A 26,688-nucleotide genomic window follows, 5' to 3' on the forward strand; every position below is an offset into this window, starting at 1 on the left:
TTTTCAGAGTTTTCAGAGTCCTATCTTCACTTTGTTTACATCGCCCGGACGGCCGGCTGACTCCTCCCCTCGTGTATAAAAGTTGTTTAATTGAGGGACTAGAGAAAAGAAAAGTAACATACTGTACTCACTGCTTAACTGTGTTTCTAGATCACGCTCATTTCAGGTAAATTTACATGCAGTGTGAAGATACCAGCATAATAAAGATCACTAGCATTAGCATGCTAACACAACACTGCAGCGCACGTTGTTTTGGTTTCATGCTGGTGCTCAAGGGCGACATCTGCTGGATCAAAAAATCACATATAAAGCCTTTAACTCCTCTTCGTTCAACTAAAGCCCAACCAATAAATCGGCCAGCCTCTTCTTTTCACCTGCTGATTTAAACTTGTGTTTTTATCAGTTCTTAAAACTTTTTAATGTTGTTTGTTTGTTTGTATTTTCATGTGTTTCTTATATGGAGACACATAATATTATTTTGTGAAATGTTTGAAATGTTTGATGGGCCGGTGTAAAGCACAGTCACAATAATTGTCTGAAAGGTGTTATATATTCTTCCCTATCATAAGACTTTATTGTCTTTATTGGAAGTCTGAAATTGGCATCACAGCAGCTCCATTTACAACAAACCGTTTGCTAATGCAGTTAGGTGGTTTCAGCTTTCTTTCACTTTGAACGTGCCTCAATTGTTTTTATACGAGCAGTCCTATGACGCACAAGGACGATGGAGAGAGAGATAGATAGAGAGAGAGAGAGAGAGAGAGAGATCACGCTTCCTCAGTCAGCGTCCAGGTCTCTCTCAGTCAGTTCTCTTCTCTCGGTGATGCTGAAAGATGTCGGGATGAGATGCTGAAGTAGGAGGAGGACGTTTTTTTTTCTGCTCTCTCTCTCGGGGAGTCCGGACCACCTGTCACTTCTCTCATCTGGAGGAAAAACTCGCTCAAAGAAGAGAAAAAGAGGCAGAGACGCGCGTAATTTCTCTGTGCGTCTTCCCCGCGCCATGCCTCCTCTCCTCCTCCTCTGACCACCTCCTGTCTCTTCCTTCTTGGATGAACTTTCTCGCCGTTTGCGGGGACGCGGCCGAGACCATGAAGACGACGCGGAAATGTCGCGCGCTGCTGTCGGTGGGTCTGAACCTCGTGGCCCTGTTCTTCTCCACCACCGCCTTCATCACCACGTACTGGTGCGAGGGCACCCAGCGGGTCCCCAAGCCCAACTGCAGCAAGCAGCGGCGGCACAACTGCATCGACTACGGCGTGAACGAGACGGACCCGAGCAAGGTGCACTACAGCTGGGAGACCGGGGACGACCGCTTCCTCTTCCGCCGCTTTCACACCGGCATCTGGTACTCCTGCGAGGAGAACATCCACGAGGCAGGTGGGCACATCGGTCCTGGAGTCCTTACTGTCAATCTCTAACCAGACCAGGAGTTATCTCGCTGTTAGAGGCGGCGGAATTAAAATCATTTACAAGTTGTGTCCTGGGCACTTTGAGAACCAGTTTGGGCTGCAATCACGAAAAGAGATTTACTTTGCAAATAATTCAGCCTCGTTCTCTGAATGTTTTTGTGTCTTGTCCCTAGATATTTGTGTCTTAAATCCCTTAAATCAGAGCTCCTCTGGTTGAATCCCTCTTTGGATGACAACGGGTCACTCGGGTCATTATTACGCACGCAACAAAGAGACGCGTCTTTGTGCGTAAAAATGACACAACTTCAGTTTTTAGCGCGATAAAGAGGCTGTTTATTTTTGTTTTGCTTAAGTGTGGCTTGATAACAGATAGGACAGGGTTGTGGTTGTGTGTGTGTGTGTGTGTGTGTGTGTGTGTAGCAGTTTCCAGTTGTAATTTGGTCGATGTGAATCTAGCATTCTAACTGAACAGGAACACACTGAAGTCAAACTCTTGCTTCTCATAAGAGAAGATGGGTTGATCAGTAAGCTGATAAACACACATTCATTTGGCAGCTGACATCATTTTTCAACCAAAATACACCAGATTCTTGAGTTTCATTTCCTGATATGTGAAGATTTACGGCTTGTATTCTGGATTCTGACCCCACATTTCTAGATGTCACCTGTAGGATTTAAGAACTGATATGTCTACACAACCTTTACTAACACTTTACAGACTGAAGGATTAACTGATAAGAACAAAACCTTAATTGCCCCATCCGTGTCAAAAGGTACGAGGGAATGTGAGACGCAGGTTGAGGAGTGCACATGGAACCAGGCGACAATTTAGAGCACCAGAAAACGTTTTGTCACATTCATCATCTAAGGGCTCAACAAGCAACAGACTGCACCAAACATCTGGGAAACTATGAATGAGTCTGCTTATGACTACTGCTACTTATGTACAGCTTCAATTCTGCATCTGAACTAATCGTCTGCATTTCTGCTGTGTTTTAAACTCAACAAAGTTATGCAAGATGAAAAACAAACAGACGTAGCATCTTAAAAAGAATCCTCAGGTCAAGGTTATGTGTGTTGAGAAGACGTTTGAAGATACTCAGGAGGTTTCTGAAGGCTCCTTTAAGAGCTCTGAACAGAGTGTTGCTGCACTGTGCCGAGCCCGGCCTTGAACTGATTGTCCTTGGAGTGAATTACTTGGAGCAAAACAAAACAAAAGGCAGGAGAGAGATTTATTACTGGGGCAAATTTCAGACACAGAGGTAACTCAAAGTACAAAGACGTTTATTAAATCAACTTTCAAAGACGGATCAGGAAGAACACATTTTGTTCTGAGAGACTGAAGACGTGTCAATTAACAGATTTTTTTTTTTTTGCCCACAACCTCTCTCTTCTCACCCGCGTTTACCTTTGCTAGGTTACAAAAGTTGTCTCCATGACTTCTGCTTGCCTCAGCAGTGATTGTTAGGTCTGTTGTTCAGTAGCTCCTTCAACTTAATATTTGTTTTTATTTAGGGGAAGCATCACCATGGCAACATGAATTAATGAAAAGGAGTTATCTCCTGGCGTCAGCAGCATCTACAGACATTGAAATTCTTCCTTCAGAAAGACGACTTGGGACCCGCCCCTTCATGGTTTTGATTGGTCGGTGAGGGAGAAGTGACATTGACGAGCAAACAGCAGTTTGTTTTGGTTTTCATGCTGGTGCTCAAGGGCGACATCTACTGGATCAAAAAGTCGCACATTCCTCCTTTAAAATAAGATGGGGTGAATTTAAACATGCAGTAGTTGCATTGCAGATTTCTGTGCAACTGTGAGAAGAGCCGAATCCAACAAAGAAAAGTAGATTAACAGATTTTTATTACGGCTTTAAATTTTCTCTAGAAAATATTTACTGGGCTCGTATTTCTGCAAACGGTGAATAATGAAGGACTTACTTTTTGAATCCACTCAGGTGTTGTCACTTATGTTTCTACAGATTAGACCTCCGTGCGCTGCCCCGTTTGACTCTGGTTTTAATTCATCGAGGAACATGAACTCACAGTGAACTCCTTTTGGAAACGCTCCAAAACCAGACCTGCACATTACTGCATCGTCCTGCTCTCGTGGGGGTTTCACTTTTCATTTCACTTCAGCTCACTAAAAGAAAGGCCCACGGAGTGTTTGGTGACTTGAATCTATAATTAGCAGACGGAGAATAAAATATGAAAACAAAAAAAAAAGAGTCTGGACGCAGGAACGTGAACATCCAAATGAGCCTTTTGGGGCTGAATCCAAAACGAAAAGTTCTGCGTCGTTAAGATTAGAGTTTGAGTCTCTCCATCACGTGCTGCACATTGATTCAGATGTTCTTGTAAATTTTACACCTTTAAACCCGTGAATACGACTTTAATGTCGTCTTTCTGAGACTTTGGACTCGTAAATGTACGACTAAGATTCCTAACGTCTTTCTTCTTTTATGACATTGATCTCTTAAAATTCACAGCTTCACGATCTTAAATTTAATCTTGTTAATTTACGACTTTGATTACTTGTAAATGTACAACTTTCATCTCATCATATTAGGACTGTCTTCTCGTAAATTTACGACCTCATACTCGTAAGATTATGAATGATTATGACCTTTTTTTAATCCCGGTCACACTTGTTCCCACCTGGCTCAGGGCTGGTGACAAAGAGGGAGGCCACAACAGCAGATAGATAACTTATATGAAATGTGAGAATGAAGAATCAGTCATGTCTGAACTGTCTGTGTGAGTGGGAATGCATGAGGTTTGTGATGAGTGCAGCGAAGCAGCAGTCCCAGCAGTGAGAGTCTCAATCAGGCGAGCCTAAACGCCTTTCAAAAGAACCCGACTCAGCTGAGCAGGTAACAGCTGACGACCCTCCCCGCTCCACTCACATGCAAACTCCAAACACCTGAAAGAGCAGACAGGACTGATGCTGCTGCTCCTCGGATGGTCCCAGTTTAAAATTTGGGAAGTCGTTCTTAGGACTTCAGTGAGCTCACCTGCTCTCAGTTTGGACATGCAGCGCCTTTATTCCCAGCACTCAAACAAGCGCTCCCGAGTGCACAGCCAGTGCCCGGAAAAAAACGCTAAGTGACCACAGAATAAGAGACATGCAAACAGGCAAACAGGGTGCGAGCAAAGAGGGAGGGTTAGCACTCACTGACAATCCAAAATACACATTCATAGACCACAATTGCTAATAATTGCAATTAAATGAATTGCACGTCAGCCACCTTATCCTGAAAATATTGCCTTAAAAAGACAAACTGGAACTTTGCCAAACCCCCCATAAATGGAGTCAAGGGAAAGGTGGTCATTTGGTGTTCTGGAGGAGAAACACAAACTGATAATTCACCTCACTGAGACATCAGGGCTGCCTCTGGGATTTAATGCATCTTCTCTCAGCATCCTCCTCAGAGCAGAGAACCTTTGATTTCTCACAGACAGACAGTTAGGGATCCAGTTGTGATCAGTGTGTTTTTCCACTATCACTCCGCTGCTGTCACATCCGTATGTAGCCACAGTGACCGCCATCAAAGTTTAAAATGAAAGAGACACGCTGCCGTGGTCACTTCGTCGAGGCTTACTAATTCATTACATCACTTCAGTCTGGCACAACCGTTGAAGAGACGCCGTAAGCTGAGCAGTAATGAGAAACTAGGGCTGGTGCTCCAAGAACAGGCTTTAGTCTGCACAGAGTTCACTTTGACACCAAACTGAGCTTCCTGTAAACTCTGCAAAGTTTTCTCCCTGCACCAATCAGCAGCGTCTTTCATTCCTCTGCACTTCTTCCATTAATCAAAATATTCATTCATTTTATCATGTCCCTGCAGTAATTACTCAATATTTCCTTTGTAAAGTTTAGCAAAATGATTGCATTTAAAATAATATTACTATAAGGAACTTACTTCTTGCAGGACCGTCATCATACTGTACTCTGATTGGTTGACAGCACTGACCAAGTGAACTAGTGTACTGAAGCCTGGATTTCAATGTTTTTTCCACCTTCATGTTGTTTTAATTTTTTTTTAAATTCCTTTGGATGAGACTATGAAGGTGGAGAGGAGCGAGGGGTTACCAGATTAAGATATCTAAGTACAGTTAAACCCGGGGTCGACTCATCAGCTGGTTTCATAGACGAGTAACGAGCTAAGCTAACAAGCCAGATGTGAGCACAGACTTGATAATCAGTGCTAAACAATTCATAATAGTATTCAGCTAATCCATTTCAGTGTAGTTTTTGTTAGTGTTTAATCACAGGATGCAGACAGGGCCACATTTTTTGAAGATATGGTACGTGAGCCGTTGTTTCACAAAACCATTCATACTCATTAGAGCTGCAATTAGCCCTGAATGACCTCAGATCCCACGTTCAACAGACTGCAGAGCTGCTATCTGCAGGGCGTAATGAACAAGTGGGGTAAAAGTGAGAGTGTAAAAATATCCCCAAAAAAAGAAACTTGAAACCACCTGAAGCCTCTTCAAATGACTCTATTTCATTACTACCTCCGAGACTGGGAGCGTGATCATTTGGATTTTTTGGTTAATTGTCATCTTTGAGCACCGTCGTCTGATATGTGCAGCAGGTAGGAGTAAGAATACTGATCGTGCTGTTAGTTAGTCCTGTCGGCAGGTCACGGACGAGCCTGCTCCCCTCTTTAATTACATTTTAGATTCATGTCCTAATCAGACGCCGAGCTGCTCACCTTTCAGCAGTGGCACACTTTCACTGCGGCTCAACAAGTCATAAACACACTCCTCCGTTCCCTTCACTCACTCGCTTAACTTCCCTCGAGTTCTAACCTTGGAAATATGAATCACATCTGCCTCAGAGGAGTTGCTCTGCAGACTTGGCTGAATAGTGTGAAGAATTTTTATAAGCGGGGAATGATTGACTAACTTTTAAGCAGCTGTAATTATCCTTTAGGTTCAGTTTAGGTAAAAGTTTCAGCGGAAAACAAAAGAGATGGCTTAAATACAAGGTTTAAAACTAAATGAAATTAGCTACGCTGATGATACACAGTTATACCTACCACTCCAAAATAACTATCCCAACTTCCTTAACCTCCTCAGAAACTGAATCATGGCTATCAAAAGGTGGATGTCAAAGACTTTTCTTCAACTCCAGAATGATTAAACTTGCAATTTTAGATTTTGGGCAACAAAATGCCAGAAACCAGGTTTTACAGGATCTCGCTTACGGACACTTTAGAGTCATGTACTGCAAGTAGAATCACAAGTTTTCTCCCTGAGAAATTTGGATCCTGATTCTCTGACATGGTGAACCTCTTTGTTCACCTTTTAAGGGAAAACTGTGCAGCAACCTCCTTTGTGCTTGTCGACCTATGCCACTGCCTATCCTGTTTCTCGGTTACTATAGTTACAGTGACTGACGGGAGAGCGTGAATCAGGAAGAGAAATGAGAGCGGTACTGTATGGTGCAATCATAGACTAGTGTATGGCCTGATCAATGAATTACATGAGTGTGAGTGTGACTGAACTGGGATTTTAGTGAAGTAAATAAGTGAATACTTCTTGTTTGCAGCTTGTTCTGAATGCATAGGGAAATACCAGCGTGTGAATCGTCATCATTTAGAAATTAGCTTGCATGTATAGTACGGTATGTGTGAATCGAGATTGTGAGTTTTTTTATGATAGATCATGCAGCCCTATAAGTGAGAGCTAGCTTTGCTGTGTTGGTTTGAAAAGAGGATGAGCTACACTTGAGCAGGACTATTAGAGGGTCAGATCATAATCTCACTGAGGGAAAGCAGAGAGCACAGGGGACAAGACAGATGTCTGCCATGTCCTCCATCACTTTCAGGATACCACTTAAAGAAACATTTAGGGAAGGAGCTCATACATCCTGTTCCTCAGACACCCAAAAACACTTTTAAGAGATTACAATTGGAGAGTCAAATATTTTTTTTTGCAACCACGCAAAAGTTCTGCTCATTTTTAATTTGCTCTTTGGCAACAAAAACGTTCTTGCTCTCCCTGAGTTTTGTGACATGTTTCAACGTCCATCATGCTGAATGTATGACCAGTCTCCAGCTGTGAGGAGCATGTGTGAAAATTATTTAGAATATTTTCAGGCGTGCATATGTCAAAAAGAGAACATAAGAGACGGAGCAAAATGTTGTTTTGTCTTTTCTGGGCGTCACTGAGCTTCTTGAAGGTTTCTGTATTTGGTCAGCTTTCTGCTTTACAAAGCTTGATATTCTCAGAGTTCCCTCTTAGCTTGTATAATGTATGTAATTAAGCACTTAATAATAATCTTATTTGTAAGTCGTGGGGCTGATTAGGAGAAGATTTATGTATCTGATTTCAAAAGACAGATACGGTTGGTAAACAGCAGTGTTTTCATTATAGATTCAAGTTTCAGTTCAAGTCTCTTTAAGCCTCAAAGACTTAAATCATCTTCAGTATCTGGGAGCACACAGTGTCTTCATCTGTTGTTGGGCGGGTGGAGGTTTTGGGCTGGTGGGGGGGTTGTCTGAGGATGCTGGTGGTCATGCTGGTTATGGATGGGCCTCTTCGCTGCCCGAGACACTGCAGAGGCTGAGTTATGGCTCGTGTTGTGGCTGCTGATCTGTGACCTGCAGGGTCCCACCGAGCTCTGATCAACTCTCTGCAGCCCGAGTGATGCTGCAGAAACACTGAGTGCATGAATACTGCACTGACATTATGTGAGGAAAATACCATAAAATCAGTCTTAAGGTCCAGTAGTTGAATAATGAGCACTGATAATTCACAAGTTCAGGATATTATGCCGACACTAAAAGGGATTCAAAATATATTTAACCTGACAGTAAAATAACTGAAACCTCATTTCAATTTAAACTTAAAATGTTTTGGGGCACTGGTGGATAAGTGGTTAAGGCGTGCGCCCCATGTACAGGGGATGGTGTCCTTGAAGCTTGCGGTGCGGGTTCAAATCCAACCTTTGTCCCCTTGCCTGCATGTCATTCCTAACTCCCTCGTCCCTGATTTGCAACGCTATCCACTTTATCTCTACAATAAAAGGCATGAAAAGTCCCCCCCCAAAAAATGATTTTTTGAATAATTTAATATCAGTGGACAAATATTTCATTTGAGTGCAGAAAGTCTCATGAAAGCGTCATGATTCTGAAGTCAAAATGATGTTTGTCCTTGGAAAGAGAGACCATCAGTCCAAGATTGAAGATTTTTTTTCATGATTCTACAATTCTACAATTCACTGAGCAGACGCTTTTATCCAAAGTGACGTACATCAGAGAGTAAGAACAACACAAGCAAGGATCTAGAAAAAAGGGAACAATGTCAGTAAGAGCAAACGATCAGCTTTGAGTCCGATTGGACACACAGGTGCTGACAGGAAGTGACCAGAGGCAAAGCACAACATTGAGGGCAGTTCTTGAGAGCTCTAATCAGTATAGAAACCATCTTATAAGTCGTCGTTATCAAACAAAAACCATCGTCATTACCATCATCATCATCAATAATATGGAGACCATCATCATTAAGTTAGTAGGTATTCATGAATGATTCATGATGATGAACAATTATTTAAGAGAAATGACTTTTGTAACTTTTTCTAATGCAGGATTTTGCAGTTTAGATTATTTTGATTTCAGTAAATTAGCTCAATATTCCTCCAGCGCTGGTTAGAGGAACATCATGGAACATTATGGTATAATCTCTAAATCACCGTCGTTGTTTTCCTGCCTAATGCATTATTAGCTATACTGTTGGTTTGACGTAGTGACACTAATGCTCATTTTATCCTCTACCTTCCCTTCTGTGCCTCATTGTCATCTTTTTCTCCTTCTCATTAATCACCTCATTCTACCTCTACCTGTATTCCTCTCGCTCCTTCCTTTTCTCACACCTTCTCTCGGCTTCATTCCCAGTTCATTTCACCTTTCCTTCTCTACCTCTATATTTCCTCCATACCCCCCCCCCCCCCCCCCCTTTCTCCTCTCTGCCCCTCTCTCAGGTGAGAAGTGTCGGAGCTTCATTGATCTCGCCCCGGCGTCGGAGAGAGGTGAGTAATGACGGTCATTAGGCTCTGCCGCCACTCCCTGCCGCTCCCCACCTGTTCTACAGGAACAGAGAAACCACGAGGAAAACAAAAAAGGACATACATGCTCTGTTTCTGTGGGTGCTAAGAGTTTCCAGAAGCCTTTTTTCTCTAAATTCAACTTTAGTTATCTGCTAACAATAAATGATAGGTATCTACATTTTTGTACAAAAGTTAACAGTTTTCTTTTTTAAATATCCAACACTCAAACTGGCTCATCTCAAAAGGTGCATCACAACTTAACTACAGGAGAATTCAATGGGTTGTGTGTTTTCTGACTCAAAGACTTCAAATAAAAAGTGGACAAAGCAAATATAATTTTACCTCTTGATTGTGTGTATCATGATTTTAAGGTGTCGGGTTGACATTCAGGCCGTCACCATTATTTTTGGAGTTTGAATGGACCACCAGAAGGTGTCGCTAGCAAATACTATGTTGTCAAAATTAGCCGTCTGGCACTATGGAGAGCCACAGGAATGAGTCCTAAAACCAGGAAGTAAGTTAGCATTTGAGCGCCATGGGGTCTAACGTCTAAAAGTCAACGGGGATTTTGAATGTGTTTGTGGTTAGACTCCTGAAATAAGGTCTGTGGTTAACACAAGCTGAAGAGATGTTGGTGTTTTGTTAGAGCACATAAACTACGTTAGGTAATACCTCCACTTGTGAAGTTTGAAGTTTTTACTCGTCTTTAAAAAGGCGGTTGCTAACAAGCGGCTAAATGTGACTACAGTGGTTGTCGGGGACATTAAAGGTCATCACGCCGGACACAGAGGGCGGGAACTCTCTCACTAGTCGGAGATGTCTCCTGTAGGTTTAATCTTTAGGTTCAGGTGAATATTATGTTAGTAAACTATTTATTAAACTACGTGGATTAGTTTATCAGAGATCGTCTGAAGCGTAACGCTAGTGACGTCACAATCATCCGATCGTGGCGTAGTTAGCTTGTAGCATAACGTTAGCTTTTTACTTCTGTCGGCCGCATTAACGCTTCAAACATCATAAAAATGGCGTTCATCTGTGAAGATTATCCTGCTGAACAAAACGCCTACGCTTCAGAAACGTGTGTTTGCCACAGAGATTATTTTCTGCAATGATCCAAAATCCAATTGCAAAAGTCCCATAGGCTTTTGTTCTTTATGGCCGGTTCCTTAAGGGAGGTACATCCAACAAGGTACCTGGAGCCAGCCTCAAGTGGCCATATGTAGAACTGCAGTTTTTGGCACTTGAGCATCGGCTTCATTTCCCAGCCCCAGAAAGTTCCTCCTTACTCAATAAATTCATCGTTCACAGTGTTGCAGAGTCATGAACAGAAGATAAGGAGAAGAAGAAGTTGTTTAAAGAGTGAACTTTTCCCTGGCCGGTCGCAATTCAAAGTGCCAGATTGTCCGTTTTGAAGATGAACACATTTTCGTGGGGGGACGACTTCTGATTCTGTCTTCGATAATGTGATTTCAAACGCATTTAGAGAAAATCTACAAGCACTTTATCTGAACTTCCTGAGGCTTTCAGTGTGATTATATTGACGAAGGAGGCAGCGGAATGAAAGTGACATTTATTAATTGATATGAAACAAGCTCAGTCTTGTCTGGTGCTGTGTCAGTTGTGATTTATGGAAGTAATAGAAGCCTGTAAGATACAAAAAAAAAAAAAAACGAGGCCAATGCTGTGTGTGTGTGTTCACGTCCAGATTTTTAACTTGGCAGACTTTTGAGATAATTTTAAAAGTGTAAAAAGTAGTAACAAGGGAATTGTGATTTCTTTACATCAACGATACCCTGAACAAGAAAAGAGATTAACCTTATCAGAGGAACACAGAAAGTCTGTAAATCTTAGTTTGTCATTGCTGATTAGTGCTGATATTTTTACCTTCATGAATTTATAGATTTCCTCTCAGGAGATCGCGGCCGGCCTGTACGATCAATATGTGTCGGCAAACTTTTTTTAATCATAAAGGGCATATACATTTTGTTCAGGGTGGTGTTGCACTGCTGAGTTTATAGTTCCAAGCTAACGTCAAGTTAGCAAGAAACTCACTTCTTAGTAATTGTTGTGTTTGAAGAGGTTGGATGGTAACGACCAAGAAAGCAGCAAGTTTAACAGCATTTGATCTCACCATCTCTGGCACATGGTGTTAGTGATCTTTTTTTGTGCGCCCTGTTTCTTGGCTTTTTTAATAAGATCCATTATGCAGAACACGCATCAGGTGCTTGTTAATGAGAGCATACGTCCTCCAGATTCTTCTTACTGCAGTAAGTGAGGAGCAGGTTATATCCAACAGAGCGGGGTGTTTGAACATCCTGCGGCTCATAAAAAGGAATATTTTAAAGTCCAGAAGAAAAAGGAATATTTTTGCTGCATATGGGCGTAGCCTCTAATTGGCTGTTTCATGCAGAGCAGGTAGTTAATAAAAGTTCTCTGATGGTTTCATCTGTTAATGCCATCTGGAAGACGAGCATGATGCTGCACGTAGCAGTGGTCGATGATATGATGTGTTGAGCAGAGTGACCTTGTTTCTCATACAAGGATACGATATGTAAATCTGGCTTCCTTTAAGCCCCGACATGCTCACTGCTGTGTATTTCCAAAAACACAGCTGCCTCTCAGTCAGATCCGAGTTATTTCTGAACAAACACCCGGACCACTGTGTCCATGGCTCGCTCAGCGTTGTCTTTTAATCAAATTAATTGCATTTGTTTTAGATGGAATTTAGAAAATAATTGTCATGCTTCAGAGATCCACCAGCGGAGTAGAGAACTGCACCAAAACAAGCTCTTAATACATTTTTAAAGTATTTCAAATATCACCATATTTGATCATGACTTTGATATTTTGTATTCTGATGTCTAGTCTGGATTTCATATTTCCTTGTAGTACTCTTTTTGTTCTGTTTTTCACTTTTAATTGCTCTTTCAATGAACTTGCCTCGTCTTGCAGCGGCTACTCTGTTCCACTTTTTATTCATCAGTTTTTGATTATGTTTTTGGTAAGCTTGGGCTTCTTCCTGTGTTCATGTTTTATGTATAACTGTTGGCTCCACCGACACACGTATGAAAACACACAAACACAAAGAAGCACACAAAGTAATTAAAGACGTAATTATGAGAGATGAGATGCGGTTCGACGAGCTGCTTCCTTCCTGTTATTGGTGCTGCAGGTTAAATCGCCCCAAACGCATCGCTCAGTTTGATCAAGTCTGTGCTGCATCTTCTGATACATATTCATACAACAGAGAATGATATTGTTGTTGCATTATGAGATTTCCGTTGCAGGCGTTTTGAAATGTAAATCCATGGACTGGTTGGAGATTAAATCTGATGAGGAGTCAGAGTGATGTTTGGGTGACACAGCGACAAGAAAGTTTTATTAAGGAATCAGAATAAGCCCTGACAGGTAGTCTGAGTAGGGAAAAAAAACTCTCTTCAATTTCTTGAATTTGGACTGCAGTACCTATTTTAAACACCAGGTGTCAGAGTTACATATTGCTTCTTTAAAGGTCCCATATTCTTCTTTTCCTGGTTTTATATGCTCTTTAGTGTGTTTTCCAAGTGTCCTGTTCATGTTTAGGCACATCTATGTGCAAAAATTCAAAGTCCGCGGAAACGCGGCTTCTCCTACGTCCTCCTGTTAGCTGTAGCATTAGCTGCATGTAACGCTCGGTTCTAGCCCCCCTCAAAAAAAATTTGTCAGTGCGGCATCATTGTCAGTGTGAGATCACTGATCTAAGCCCATTGGCTCGTTGTGGCAAGCCCTGCAACTCATTTTGCAGGCCCGTTAACTTCTGTAGCACGCCCACGATATGCGGTAGCCTGCGGTAGCACAGTAGTGCTAAGGCGCTAATGTTTATGCTCCCCTCGGACGGAGCCAATGGCTGCATTCCCAATAAGGTAAAAGAGGCGGGACATTTCCGAGAACCGTGCTGAACAACTGACCAATAACGACCGGCAGACCAATCAGAGCACACTTGGCCCACGTGGGGTCTAACAGTGTGGGCTCAACAGAGTGTAGCTGACGGACTCAGAGCGAGGGAGAGGGAGCAAGGAGGAGCAGTTCATGAAAACAGACACTTTTTTCTGACTTTATCTATTGTGAAAGTACAAAAGTAGGTACATAGATTAAATATATGAACCCCAAAAAGGGCAGAATATGGGCTCTTTAATGGCAATCCATCCAGGAGTGGAGATATTTCAGTCTGGACTGAGGTGTGGGACGAGATGCCGCGAGCATGGTGAAAAAGAAAAACAACATCATGAGGAAATGCTGAGTTTTACTGTTTGTCATCGTAAAAGGTTTCAGGTGTTGAGACTCTGCAGGTTTGTAGTTTCTCCTCCCTGATCTGAGTAGCACATCACATTTATTTTGCACCTTGACATCATAAAGCGGTTATTGCTGCTTTTATCACTCACACTTTCAGAAGGGGTTTTTGCTCATCTTTTCTTTCACTACTTTATATCTTCTGACTCATTTCTATCTCCAGTCTTTCTGTATCAGCTCCCTCTGACTATCTGCTGTTTGTCTGTCTTGAAATCTGTACTTTAAGCGTTAAAAAGATCCCATTAGAAACTTGTATATTAGCTTTCTACAGGAAGACACGTCATCACAGCTTGTAGAACACAAGCTAAAAACTCTGCTGCTAGGATCATTTTCTGATAAATGAAGACACAGCAGTAGATATTTATTTATGTTACATTGATAGCCAATGACATTTACCCTCTGCAGGTATATTAATTAAGTTTCTGTATTTACGTCCCTTTAATAATCAAGATTATCTCATGTTTATCTTGTCCAGGAACATTGGATAAAAAGTTGTTTCTTTTATTCTTAGAACAAAGCTCAATCATTTGCTCTTTATAGAGTGGTTTAACTGCACATTTTTTCCCTTCTTTCTAACATAATAATCAGTAGTTACACTTAATATGTTTTTGTAAAACCATAATATATGAATGAAGTTTGCCTTGGCAAGCCTACAGAGAAGTTGGCCAATAAATTAACAACCAGTCGTGGCTGTTCAGGGTACAAGCAGCCCCCCCTTAAATGACTGATGCACAAATTGAAAACTCAGCCCAGAGTTTGTACTTCCAACTCATCTACATCCCCAGCAGAGCGGAGCAGAGCAGATAATCCCGTTTAATGCTGCTGTTGTCAGCCTCAGTGATTCAAGAGCAGCTCCTGCCTTTCAGAAATTACCAATATGGAGATCATTGGAGAGAAAAAGTCTGGAAGTGAGAGTTGGATCCCGAGGGCCGTTTCTGTTGCGGTGTGTCAGCTCGTCTCTGCTTTAAAAATGTTCTCATTTCCAGAGCGTGAAGAAGGACAGTAGAGTTGTAAGACATTTCTGTCATCATACATAATGTCTCTCTCTGCTATGATGGGATTTTTCCCCCCGTTGGTGTTATGACTAGAGGGCCCCGCCGACACAGTAAAGAGCCTATCAGTGCATGTCAGACATCACCCTGCCTTACTCCTGTGGGTCCATCAAAAGCAAATAATTCACCTTATTTTGAGCCCACAGTGTCATGTCCTGCCTGTGTAGAAACATGTATCATCATTCTCCAAAGATTCCTCAGCTTGTCAAACACCCAAAGAATGAATAAAGACTCAGTTGATGGAGGAATAATGTCAGATCCCCGGCCCCGCCTTCAGTGTGTGCATGGAGGTCAGAATGAAACAAAAAATGGAAATCTAATCTAATCCTTCTCTATACAGGAGAGGACCAGAAGTGAAGGTGGACGCTGTGATTTAATCTAGATAATATTGTAAACGTATAAGAGCCTTTTGCTAACACTCATTGGAAACACAACTGGTTTAGTCAAAAACTTTGAAGAGGATCCATTCTCCTCAATTTAAAGAAGTCAAAGTAGAATCCTCTGTAGGGAAACCTTGGATCAAATCTTGACATTACAGGATCTTTTTTTCAGGCAAGTCTTAAATACTGAGGATTGATCTAAACGTTTTATCTTACAGCCTCAATTCAATTTCTGCCAGGATTTGAAGTTAAACGAAGTCTGATGCTCAGATCAATAACTGTTACACCTTGATCTGACATTTCCAGCATTAATCAGCTGCTGCAGTTGTCAGGACACCATCAATGTCAATGTCTTGCGACTCAAAACGTCGTTCTAATAGCCTGAAATCGCAGTGAATGCTCGACTTTAGTCAACTCAGTACAGAAATATTTAACCTCATGGTTCTTCAGCATGTCTCTTGGTTTTAATCCCTGAACAACAAATGGAAAAGCTTCAGATGTTTGATAAGTCGAAACCTTTACATCCAGAGTCAAGGAGTTCTTGAAACACCAGCTTGTGTTTCTTATTGTGGATGTGGACTTCTGTATCTCTGTGCATGACTAAGGAAAAATACAGACAGAGTCAGAGGAGCATTATCCCAACAGTCCAAGCTATATTTAGTTTGATGTATTTCCTCTTTTGGAACGGATCCCAGTCTTATGGTGTCCTCTGAATGACCATGTCTCCCTCAGACAGACTCTCACTGTAGATGTTAATATGATAACATGTTCATTTTAAATCCAGTCAAAACGCTCGGCATTGTGATGCATTCAAAACGTTGCACAAAATCTGATGAGAATCTGTTTTGTTTTGTGTCAGTTTTGAGGTCCTTGATGTGAAAGTATGAAAATGAACAAGCCTCTGCATTGATGTACTGAGACATCTGAGTGAGAGTGTACTGAGATATTTCTTTTTATTTCTTCTTGTAGGAATCCTCTCCTCTGTTTCATTGATTTTTAAAGGCTCAGCAGATTAAGCAGTGTGAAGAGCATCTTGAGCCTCACTGTGTTTCTGGTAGTATTTATTTGAATGTTTTTTTTGTATGTTGTGTTCACAGGTGTGTTGTGGTTGTCAGTGGTGTCCGAAGTGCTCTACATTCTGCTGCTGGTGGTCGGCTTCAGCCTGATGTGTCTCGAGCTTTTCCACTCCAGCAACGTCATCGACGGACTCAAACTAAACGCCTTCGCCGCCGTCTTCACCGTCCTATCTGGTAAGACAAAACCAAAGCCTAAAGACTATGTACCCTCAGGTCGTTGACAGTTTGGACACTGATACTGATTTTCTACTACTTAATACATTGACTACACTCAAGCCGAGAAGCATTTCAGATGCCTATAACTAAAGTGAGGTTCCACCATCATAGATATTTTCTAATTTAAGCTCCCAGGATAAATAGAATATAAAATAGAATAAAATAGAATAGAATTACTTTATTGATCCCAAACTGGGAAATTGTGGCGTTACAGCAGCAGGTTATCAAACACACAATATGAGCAAATAAACACAATATTAGCAAATCTAAACACAATATAATATTAAATACAAAGTAAATAAGCACTAAAAATATCAAAAATAAGAACACGAATATATACAACCAGGATTTAACTAAGCATTACTAGTCTTAAATAGGAAGATTAAATGTAAATGTGCAAAAACAGAGTTGTAAATGGACAGTATTGACATTAGTTAAAGTGCATGAGTGTAGACATATTATAAGCAGAAACTATTCAATATAACGGCGAGTAGACATACAAATGAAGTGAACATGAGTGCAGGGATAATTTGTAAATTTAACATGTGCAGATTTAAAGATTTAAGCTGGCTATAAAAAAAGGCTGAAATTAGTACAGATGCCTCTGGAGTGATGCAAGGCATGGCATTATAAGTTCAGCTGCATCTTCTGTGGTCAGGGTGGAGGCCATGGTGGTGGGAAATGGGCGGTACTGGTGGTAGAGACAAGTGGTAGATCTTGCTGGCCCTTTGCTTGCATGCCATTGGCCAAGGAAGATGCAGAATGGCATGCTATGAAAAACACCGGCATGCCAGTGTTACTGAAGTGGAATGCCACATGGCAGTTTTTGATCTCGTCGCTGCTGCAAGCTGAAGGTACTAAGTATGTGAATGAATGGGAATGGAGTTCAATACTTTAACTTCTATTGGAGTATATTATCACTGCTGTTTTGGTACTTGACCTGAAATGCCTTCCCCCACTGTGAAAGTAGGTGAAGCTTGATTTGCCTTGTAAGCAAAGATGTTCCTTTTCCTGAGAGTAATAAAGATCTTGTAATCTCTGTGGGATCAGGATAAAAATATAAAATTCATAATTATACATTTAGAAAATAGTCTAAGAGCCACGCGGGGCTGAAGGGAGACTGATGCAGATTTGTGATTTGGGGTTTTTGGGGGGGTTGGAGGTTATCCCCTGGAAGCCTTCGCAGTGCTGCATGCCAGGGATTTTTCTCCCAAGTCATGATAAACCTCTTACACAAGAAGCTGGCACTGTGTCATCCCCCCCCCCCCCCCCCCCACACACACACACACACACACACACACACACACAGAAACACTGCGCACTATCAGCCTCCTCCTCCAGCCTCTCTAAGGATGTTCCCAACAGACGAGTGATTCTATTAAAAGCTGTGATTGAAAACGTCTTTTTCCCCCGTCACAGCACAAGTCATTGATTTGATCTGATTGAGATCTTATCAGTTGCATTAAGTAAGTAAGAACATTTATTTATACACTGGGCTGAGGTACAATTATGGGGTATTTGTACTTCACTTGAATATTTCTATTCTATTCTCAAAAACATATTCTTTCACACACCTTCACCTGTGATCTCTAACAGGCTTAACTCCAGTTGGTAATGTTGGTAATAGATGTTCTCATTAACTTGCACACACAGAAACACAATTCCTAGAAATCTGTGTCGTCAAGGTGTCAGACTCAAGGAGAAACGAGGCTCTTTTATAGTGAACTGTAAATCTGGAGCAGCTGAGTTTTATTTCCACCTCAGTGAGACCGACCATAAACATGCACACGTGGCTATAACCCGTCACACACTCCACGTGACACACACACACACACGCGTTCCCGGTGTTGTCTGCGGTTGATGGTGTGGTTGTGATGTATGACCCCTGCATTGATGTCATTCCTCTCTCATTGACTCATTTACAATGTGGCCTTTTGATTTACCGTACATTTATGAGTGATTACGTCCCTATCTATAATTGATCGGATGTTTTATAACTGGAAAGTTAAATCAATTGGAGCTGCATAATGAGTAATTAGAATGGTTACATGTGTTCTGATTTATAACAGATTTTATGTTGAGCTGCATTTTAGAGGTGATTTGATTTACTGTTGTTTTGTTAATGGTAATTATCATGGCAGATCATCTTTTGCTGAGGGTTACTGTTGTTATGTAAGAACAAGAAAACGTACCGCGGGTAAAGCTGTGATATTTAAGAGCCTTTCCATTTGTGTAAAATAGACGCCTTCTTCTTTACGTTAATGGGAAATCAGCAATGAGGAAATTTGACATTTTGAACAATCACCCTGATGTTTTTAAAGGATAAGTATGTAACTCTGAGCCCTAGCGTTTAAAATAGGTACTGCAGTCCAAATTCAAAACAGCCTCGCTCCCCCTGACCCCTCCTGGTCAGGGGGAGCAGGAGGGGTCATGCTCACACAGGTCACCATGTGGTGGACTCTGAAGCTTCAGTGTTTATCCAGCTCTGCATGGGTCTGTAAACCTTTCTGTGTTCTAACCTCTCTCCACTTTTCAAAAGCATCTCCAATATTGATCCTAGTTTGAGCACGTTTCTGCTCGTGGAGCTTATTAGAAACATGCAGAGGCTTTTTAGGTCGGGTACAATCACTTCTATCTGAACCACTCCGCTTCCATCGCTGCCACAGCCAAAAGTCAGTTTGGGGTCAACCTTAAAAGTTCCCCTACTTTTTTAAAACTGTCGTCAAAAAAAAAGTAAACAAGACTAAAGAAAGATATCCACTGATGATAAAATAAGCATGTTTGTGTGTTTCAGGTCTACTAGGTATGGTGGCCCACATGATGTACACACAGGTGTTCCAGATTACAGTCAGTCTGGGGCCCGAAGACTGGAGACCCCACAGCTGGGACTACGGCTGGTCCTTCTGGTTAGTGTACTACTCACCCACACACCCACACCCTCACAAGCACACATAACACTCAATTATCCAGCGTCGCAGCAACATAAAACCAACAAACAAACAAACCCTTTGTCTGTCTCATTAACTTATGTTTCTGGAGGCATATTTTGCGGCAGTGTTTCTGCACTCGGCGTACGTTGATGATGAGGTACTCGGGGAGCGACCGGGCTGTTGCCTCGGAGATAATTAGCTAGACAAGATGCACCTTGACCTTCTCTGCTCTCCGCTCGAAGGTAAAGCCACTCTGCTGCCGCCGCTGCAGCTGCTGCTGTCTGAGTTCATGTTGCTCATTTGTGGATCAAGGACGGAGAATCTCAGAGAAGAACGGTGTCTAGACAACCAAATAAATCACACGTATCAGTCGCAGGTATTGGACACCTTGCAATGAAAGACGAATCTCACCAGTAGCTGTTGCAGGGTTTCTGATTGGATGAGGGGATTTTCTTCTGCCTATAGGCCACTTGTTAAAATAGTTGTTGTTTATATTTCCATTGTCTCGACCTCGGGGCACTTAACAGACTGAAAAAAAAAAGAGCTTTAAAGTACGGTTCATCCTTGGCTCTGGCATCTGCTAATGAAGATCATGTGTTACGCTCACAGCTGCTGTATGGTGTAGTGGCTTTTTAAAACAGCTGTTTCCAAGGTCATCCATGTAATTTTGTTGTTTTATGTCAGTAGGGATATGTAATATGTACCAAAGGCAGTATTATAAATTATTCAGATTATACGAGGCAAAATGAATGAATACAACTAAAGATGACACAAACAAACAACAAGAACCTGTCACTCACCCTAACGGGAGATTTTCTCTGTCACTCACTCAAGAGAGGGGCTCTCACTTTTCAACATGCAGGAATAATTCAGGATCGTCAAATTGGAATAATCCCAGCAGGAATTAATTAAACTTTACCAAAACGGACAGAAATCTCCTTCAGGGGGTTTCATAAGTGTGAATGTGATCTTTTCAGGGGGGATGAATGAGCAATACGCCCTCTCGTTAGTTCTTTTTAAAGCGTTCTACAAACTGAAATAAGAGAGTGAGAGGCAAAGTTATAAAGGTTTAAATCATAGCTGGATCACACAAGCTGTGCATGTTGGGTTGTTGATAGTGTCTCCAAAATCTAGACTTTATTTTCCACCTTGTGTTTTTCATTTTAACTCTGGCTGACGATGATTTTACTCTCACCACCTTCATGTTAGAGATTTGGAAAATGAGGGTAATACATGTTTCAGGGCAAATATTGCAAGTCTCACTGAAGCTTATCAAATACACTTTAACTTTCAAAATCTTATCTGTGAGTAAACACAGAACATTTCATCACCGGATTAGTATTTGAAGGAAACCGCACAGGGACGAGGCTCAGCAGCAAGCAGGCAGCTATCACAGCGGCCTCTTCATCTGAACCTGATGGTTTGTTTACATGTGAAAGTCTGAGGGGAGCAGAGGAGGGTTTACAGCGCAGGAGAATATATAATCTGAAATGATTATCCTATATATACAGATTTAAGAATAAACTAAGTGAAGTGGATGGTTTCATAGTTCTGTTGTTCATTCAAGCTGTGGTACCAAAATCATTTCAAAGGGGGAAAAAAAATCAGAGATTTCGAGATCAAAGTCGTACATTTCCAAGAAATTTCCCCACATTTTTTGAGAATAAAATCATAAGAGAATAAAGTCATACATTTACAAGAATAAAGTTGTTATTTTAGTCAGTTGTTTTAATAGTAGAGCAGTAGCTGCCTGTATGAAACATGAGGAACGCGGAGCATCTTGTGAAATTGTACTTAAGTTTGACGCTAAATGTGAAAAATAGAGTCATGAATGTACAATCATTCAGCTGACACACTTATTGATTCTAACTCAATCACAATGCAGCATATTTTCAAACAGCAGTAACAACAGTGCCATTGACCATGTTTGATAAAGTGCTGGTGATTTGTACTGTGTTACTCCAGCTGTTCTTTATGATTTATTATTGTGCCTCTGTTCTGTTCATTTCTGCCTCAGCTTCCGATATAGGACAACATTGGTCGTATATTATGAACAGATAAAGGAAATATGAGTAATAGCTATGACTAAGATGAAACCACATAATATCAAATCACAGCATAGTGATGATTCTTGTTTTTTTTTTTCAGATAAAGAGTGATGGATTGAATCAGTCATTTGTATTTTATCTGTATTTGTGTGTTTTACTTTTCCTGTCTCTTCTTCTGCATGTCTATTTCTCTCTCTCGACATCATCCTAGAATTGCAGTGATTGACTCTGCTTGGAGGGATGGTTAGCTTCCTTATATTAACCAGCTGATATCACAGCCTATTCCCATCAGAGCCGAGACACTCTCTCAATTAGCAGCTCATCAGTTATGTGTCTTCGCTTACATTAGCTGGAAGACAGCCCATGGCTGAAGAGCTCAGGGTATTCAGTGAATCACCCGCAGATGTTTCTCTGAGTGGTTTTTAGTTCAATAACTGTCTCATTTCTCCATCTGGATGGTCACGTCTGCCTCTCGGAGTAGCTCCCTGCGTATCTGACCTGCATGGACAACCATAAGGTTTATCTTGTCCACTCTCCAGCCAACATTTTGGTTCACAGGAAGATATCTTAACAACGGTCTTCCAGATTACAATGGATGTTTTGAAGTATTGGCAGAAAAGAAAAGAGAAATAAACTACCTACAGTTACATATCATGGGGTAAACGTATGTTGGAGTAATCCCAGGATAAGTGGGGGAGCGCTAAACGGCTTGTTCTTGGTTTCAGTGTTTATGAACACTGCTGTAAAAATGTTTCCAATTCTCCATCAATAACATGCAAATAAGAGAAAACTTTGATGTGATGGTGGAGAGGTTGTAGAAAAAGCTAGGTCGCTAAAATCCTTTCAGTTTATTTTCCTGAAACATTCATTTCTGCCCAAAATGTGTCCAACTTGTCATATCAGCTTTCCCCTTCATTTTCATCTCTTTAAATGTGTTTCTTCTCTCAAACCAGCATGGCCTGGGGTTCCTTCACCTGCTGCATGGCCGCCTCCGTCACCACCCTCAACTCCTACACCAAGACGGTGATCGAGTTCCGACACAAGCGGAAGCTGTTTGAGCAGGGCCTGCGCGAGGAGCAGAACTACCTGGACCAGGAGGCCTTCCACTACTTTCGGGACCGCTCCCTCCAGTCCATCTCCAGCACCGTGGAGGTCTACCCAGGCCACGGGGGAACCAGAGGCGGGCTGGTTGTCGGGGGCCCGGGTCCGGGTCCGGGAACAGGTCCTGGTCCCGGGCCCGGGAGGGGGAAGAGAGCCACGTCAGCCTCCATAGACATGGGGGAGAACACAGACTCGCTGGGGGAAGAGCAGTGTTGAGGACTCTTTGGAAGAAGGGGGTGGGGGTGGGGGGGGGGCTAAATACGAAGGGGGGGCCACAGGAGTCGTTAAAAGTTGAACTGCTCCTTTAGGTCTGAACTGGTTCTAGCACCAAAAACAAGAAAGCACAGCAGCCCTTACTTTCTGTTTAAAGATTTTTAACTTGACAAGTAGAGACGGTGGAAGCTTCTTTGAAATATATCAATATAAAGTAAAGACACTGAGATTTGTGACTTGGAGAACTGGGAATTCAGATTTTTCTTCGATAGGCAGCAGAAGTCAGATGTTTCCCAGCATATTTGAAGGTGCTATGTGTAGTATTTTACCATCTTCATAATCAATTCTGTTACTCTGTTGAGGAGCTGGCTAAACACTGAAGCTTCATTGTCCTCGAAATGGCAACATGCGTGAGCATCGACTCTGAGGAGGGGGGCAGGGGGAGACAGCTCTCTCATGTTTTCAATTTGAATTGCAGTACCCATTTTAAAAGCTAGGTGTCAGTTACATTTTGCTCATTTTTTTCGAATACTTGTCTCCAAGCAGTTTCCTTTTTATCTCAGTTTCAGTGTGAGTATTTGTTATCAAGAAACTCTGGGTTCCCATCGACAGCTACAAGTTTGTCCTTTTTCTGAAACAGCAAATATGATTTAATTTGCATCATCTTGGTTCAACAATACATACATTCACTTTACTAAATTACTAAACGCTAAGTTTCTGGTCACACTTTGCAATTAAACAAGACTATCAGCAGATTAATACATTGGAGAGAAGAGATAACAATTGTGAGAAGGTATTATGCATGCTGTGACACTGTATACACAATCAATTTGAGCTGTATTTTTTTTGGTTTGCTGATGGGTTAATTGTTGTTCACCTCTGATTAAATTATGACGAGGGAGCTTGTTTGAACATGACATCTTGAAAATCAATGTTTCAATATCAATCCAAAGGAACGTGCTTGGCTTTTTATGAAGAGAGTCAAAGAAAAAAAAAAATCAATGAAAGGTTAGACAGCAAGTCTTGGTAAGATGTCAGGATTTCATATTTTAATTGTCAGGACTCATTACTGCCTCTTGTACTTGTATGATTCTGAAGGACAAACAGACTGATTCAGAGGGGGGGGGGGGGAGGGAACGAGGAAGGAGCCTGATTTTCTTGGGGACAGGAAACCATCAGACTGGCACAAAATACTACACATAACACTTCAGGGCAGTATGTCCAGTCCCTGCCCTATTTATGACACTGAATGTGAAATCTAGTGTTAAGAGTTAAGAGTCTTATTAAAACTACATGTCTGATCATTTATCAGCTATGTTGGTTAAACCACATTTCTTCAATCATCAGCAGCTTTGTGACGGTTCTCATGTTTCACTTTAGCTTCACTATAAACTGTGATGAGAGTGAAAGCCTTTAGAGCTTTATTAGTGTAGGGTTAAGAACAGTAGATGTACTGTATGGCCTATAGATATTGGACTACTGGTTTATTCTTCTTGACAGACAAAACATTGGGAAAAGGGATTGTCGGTTTATTCCAGAAAAATAGCAATAACATCACTCTCCCAAGAGTTGCCAAATTTAATTGAAAAAATCAGCTATTTTACCTCCCAGAACATGGGAGTTGCTGGTCTACAGCTGCCTGAACTGGTTAGTTTCTTTTGTGTTGTTTGGTCAGAAACCGATGGGTGATATCCATCTTCACAAAAGGTCAATTTCTAAAGGCTTTCACTCCTGTCCCAAACTTCATTATTATCCATACAACATGTCTCCTTTTAAGCTTTGTTTGTTGGCAGGGCTGCAGGTTAAACATTTCTCACTGAATGATTCACTGTACTAACTGACAGCCCCGTCACTTAGAGGTCAGAGGTCAGTCCTATCACAGAGGTAATGTGCTGCACGGACAGTGTCCTCTGGGAAAGCTGCTGCAGGGAACCGTTTACCTCTGACCTCTCTGAAAATTAGCTGCATGAATAGTCCCTGTGTGAGTCTCACGGGGACATAAACTGCACCTAGGAAATAAATCCTTATAGTAACTGAGTGCTCCAAAAGAAAACGTTGAAATTGAGCATCTGACACTCATAGATCAAAGCTGAACGGACCCGTTAGCGTCTTTTCTTTTCAACCATGATGTGAATATTTAAAATACAATCAAAGGATATCCCTTTCTTCTGTCGCTAGTTTAAGAAGAAGTGGAACTTCATTTGTGCTCTGATGGTTTTTATCAAGGCTAGCATAGAACAAGATATTTAAAACTACTTTTAGAAAACTACTTGACACTTGTAGGTTCTGATTTCAGTTGTCAACATACCAGTATTTAAACTTTGATACGATACCAGTAAAATTCAAAAAGGGTCAAAGTATCGATAAAATATTTTGCTCTACATTTTGGTCCCTTGACCAAATGCAAATTCAGTTTTAGGTCACTAGTGCAGTAGTTTTGAAATTGATAATAAAGTCAGTGCCTCAATTTAAGCACAACAACAATGGTGAAAGTCGTGTTTGTTACGCACCATGAGCATCGCTAGATCTTATTAAAAGTTATGAAATGACAAACTTTTGATTGTGTTCTCAAGTTACAAACGGAAAGGGAAAACAAGCTAACTACAACAGCCCATAATGTTCTACTCTGATATCCTCACTTAACTGGTCAATATGTTTGAGTAGATAAGATTGCTCTTGCTTTCTTAACAATCAAGAAGATTGCATGGACCAAATTTGAATGGAAACTTAAAGGCTCATTATGCAACTTTCAACAACAAATCCGAATCTCTTTTTTAGAAGTCAGGACATCAGAATATATTTACAAAGGATATTTTTGCTTTATCAATATTAAGAATGATGCATATAAAGCCTTTAACAGAAAAGTATAAGGTACAAATATTCATACAGCTTTAATTTGTGCTGAAAATGAGCTGATTTTAGAAAATCTTCAGGTTAGGAAAAGTGAAAAAAAAAGGAATTGTAACAACAGCATCAAGTTAAGTTCCTGTAGAGGAATAAGCTGAAATGTCAAGAGCGTAATAACTACTTAAAAGTCCTTTAAATGAAATGCACAAATTGGTTATATTGCAGCAAACACTTTCATTTGTGTTAATCAGCTGGGTTCATTAACTTCATTTAGAGTGCAATAGCTGTTCTTTAACTCTGAGTTTAGTTGTTATGGCCAATTCTGTTTCATGCATTTACAAAAACAATACCAGTGCCCTCAGAAATACACTCATCTTCACCAAAACAGACGACTCATGTCAGGATTTTTTGTGATGTTTATCGTCAGGTATTGTCGACATATTGGACAGAAATCCCGTCTCCTGCTGATTCTGAGGTCTCTCTGCACTTTCTCCTGGGTGCGTTTCAGTGTTCATCTGAGCCTGGGAATATTTCTGTGTGTTACGTAACACGTGGCAGATTGTAAACAGCAGGGATTAAATTGGCTCAGAGTTTCAATAGTAGTTCAGGGGAGGTTTTGGGGGTAGACATAATCCAAACACAAATCTTGGTGTTGCCTGTCTGTAAACTGGTGGTTATAGTGGCGGGTTGTGAATCTTCTGTACACCGATGTTTAAACATGCTGGTGACTGAACTGGAAAATGCTGTCTGAATGTATTTAATTACAAATATTTATCTATGTACTACACATTCTGTTTCTTGTCTTTTGTCTGACTGGATCAATACGATTTTTTTAAGCACATCAAGAAGAGAAATAACCTTAACTCCTAAAATGATTGGTCTTAAACAAATTGAAATGACCATTATGTTTTTCTCTTTAAAGATACAAACAGCCAGTTTGTAACACAAGCCTACTGTCATTGGTACCCTGGAAGTCAATCCCTGTACAGATAGCAACATAAGTTCAAGCAAGTTACAAATGTAAGTAACATG

The 26,688-nt window shown here is 41.1% G+C and overlaps 1 protein-coding gene across 2 annotated transcripts; it reads left to right on the plus strand.

Annotated features, from left to right (window-relative positions):
* Window positions 1-757: 757 nt before the first annotated feature.
* gsg1l (gsg1-like) lies at window positions 758-26,443 on the plus strand. 2 transcript variants are annotated; one of them, XM_020647288.3, is made up of 5 exons: window positions 761-1,377; window positions 9,399-9,446; window positions 16,323-16,475; window positions 19,312-19,423; window positions 22,449-26,443. In XM_020647288.3, the coding sequence occupies exons 1-5, from the start codon at window positions 1,050-1,052 to the stop codon at window positions 22,810-22,812; spliced, it is 1,005 nt and encodes a 334-aa protein (XP_020502944.1). In that variant the 5' UTR covers window positions 761-1,049; the 3' UTR covers window positions 22,813-26,443. The 2 variants fall into 2 exon arrangements, with proteins under 2 accessions (XP_065821075.1, XP_020502944.1); XM_065965003.1 differs by lacking the exon at window positions 9,399-9,446 and having other exon boundaries at window positions 758-1,377.
* The last annotated feature ends 245 nt before the right edge of the window (window positions 26,444-26,688 follow it).

The sequence above is a fragment of the Labrus bergylta genome, chromosome 16 (assembly GCF_963930695.1).
Source record: "Labrus bergylta chromosome 16, fLabBer1.1, whole genome shotgun sequence".
Taxonomy (NCBI): Eukaryota; Metazoa; Chordata; class Actinopteri; order Labriformes; family Labridae; genus Labrus; species Labrus bergylta.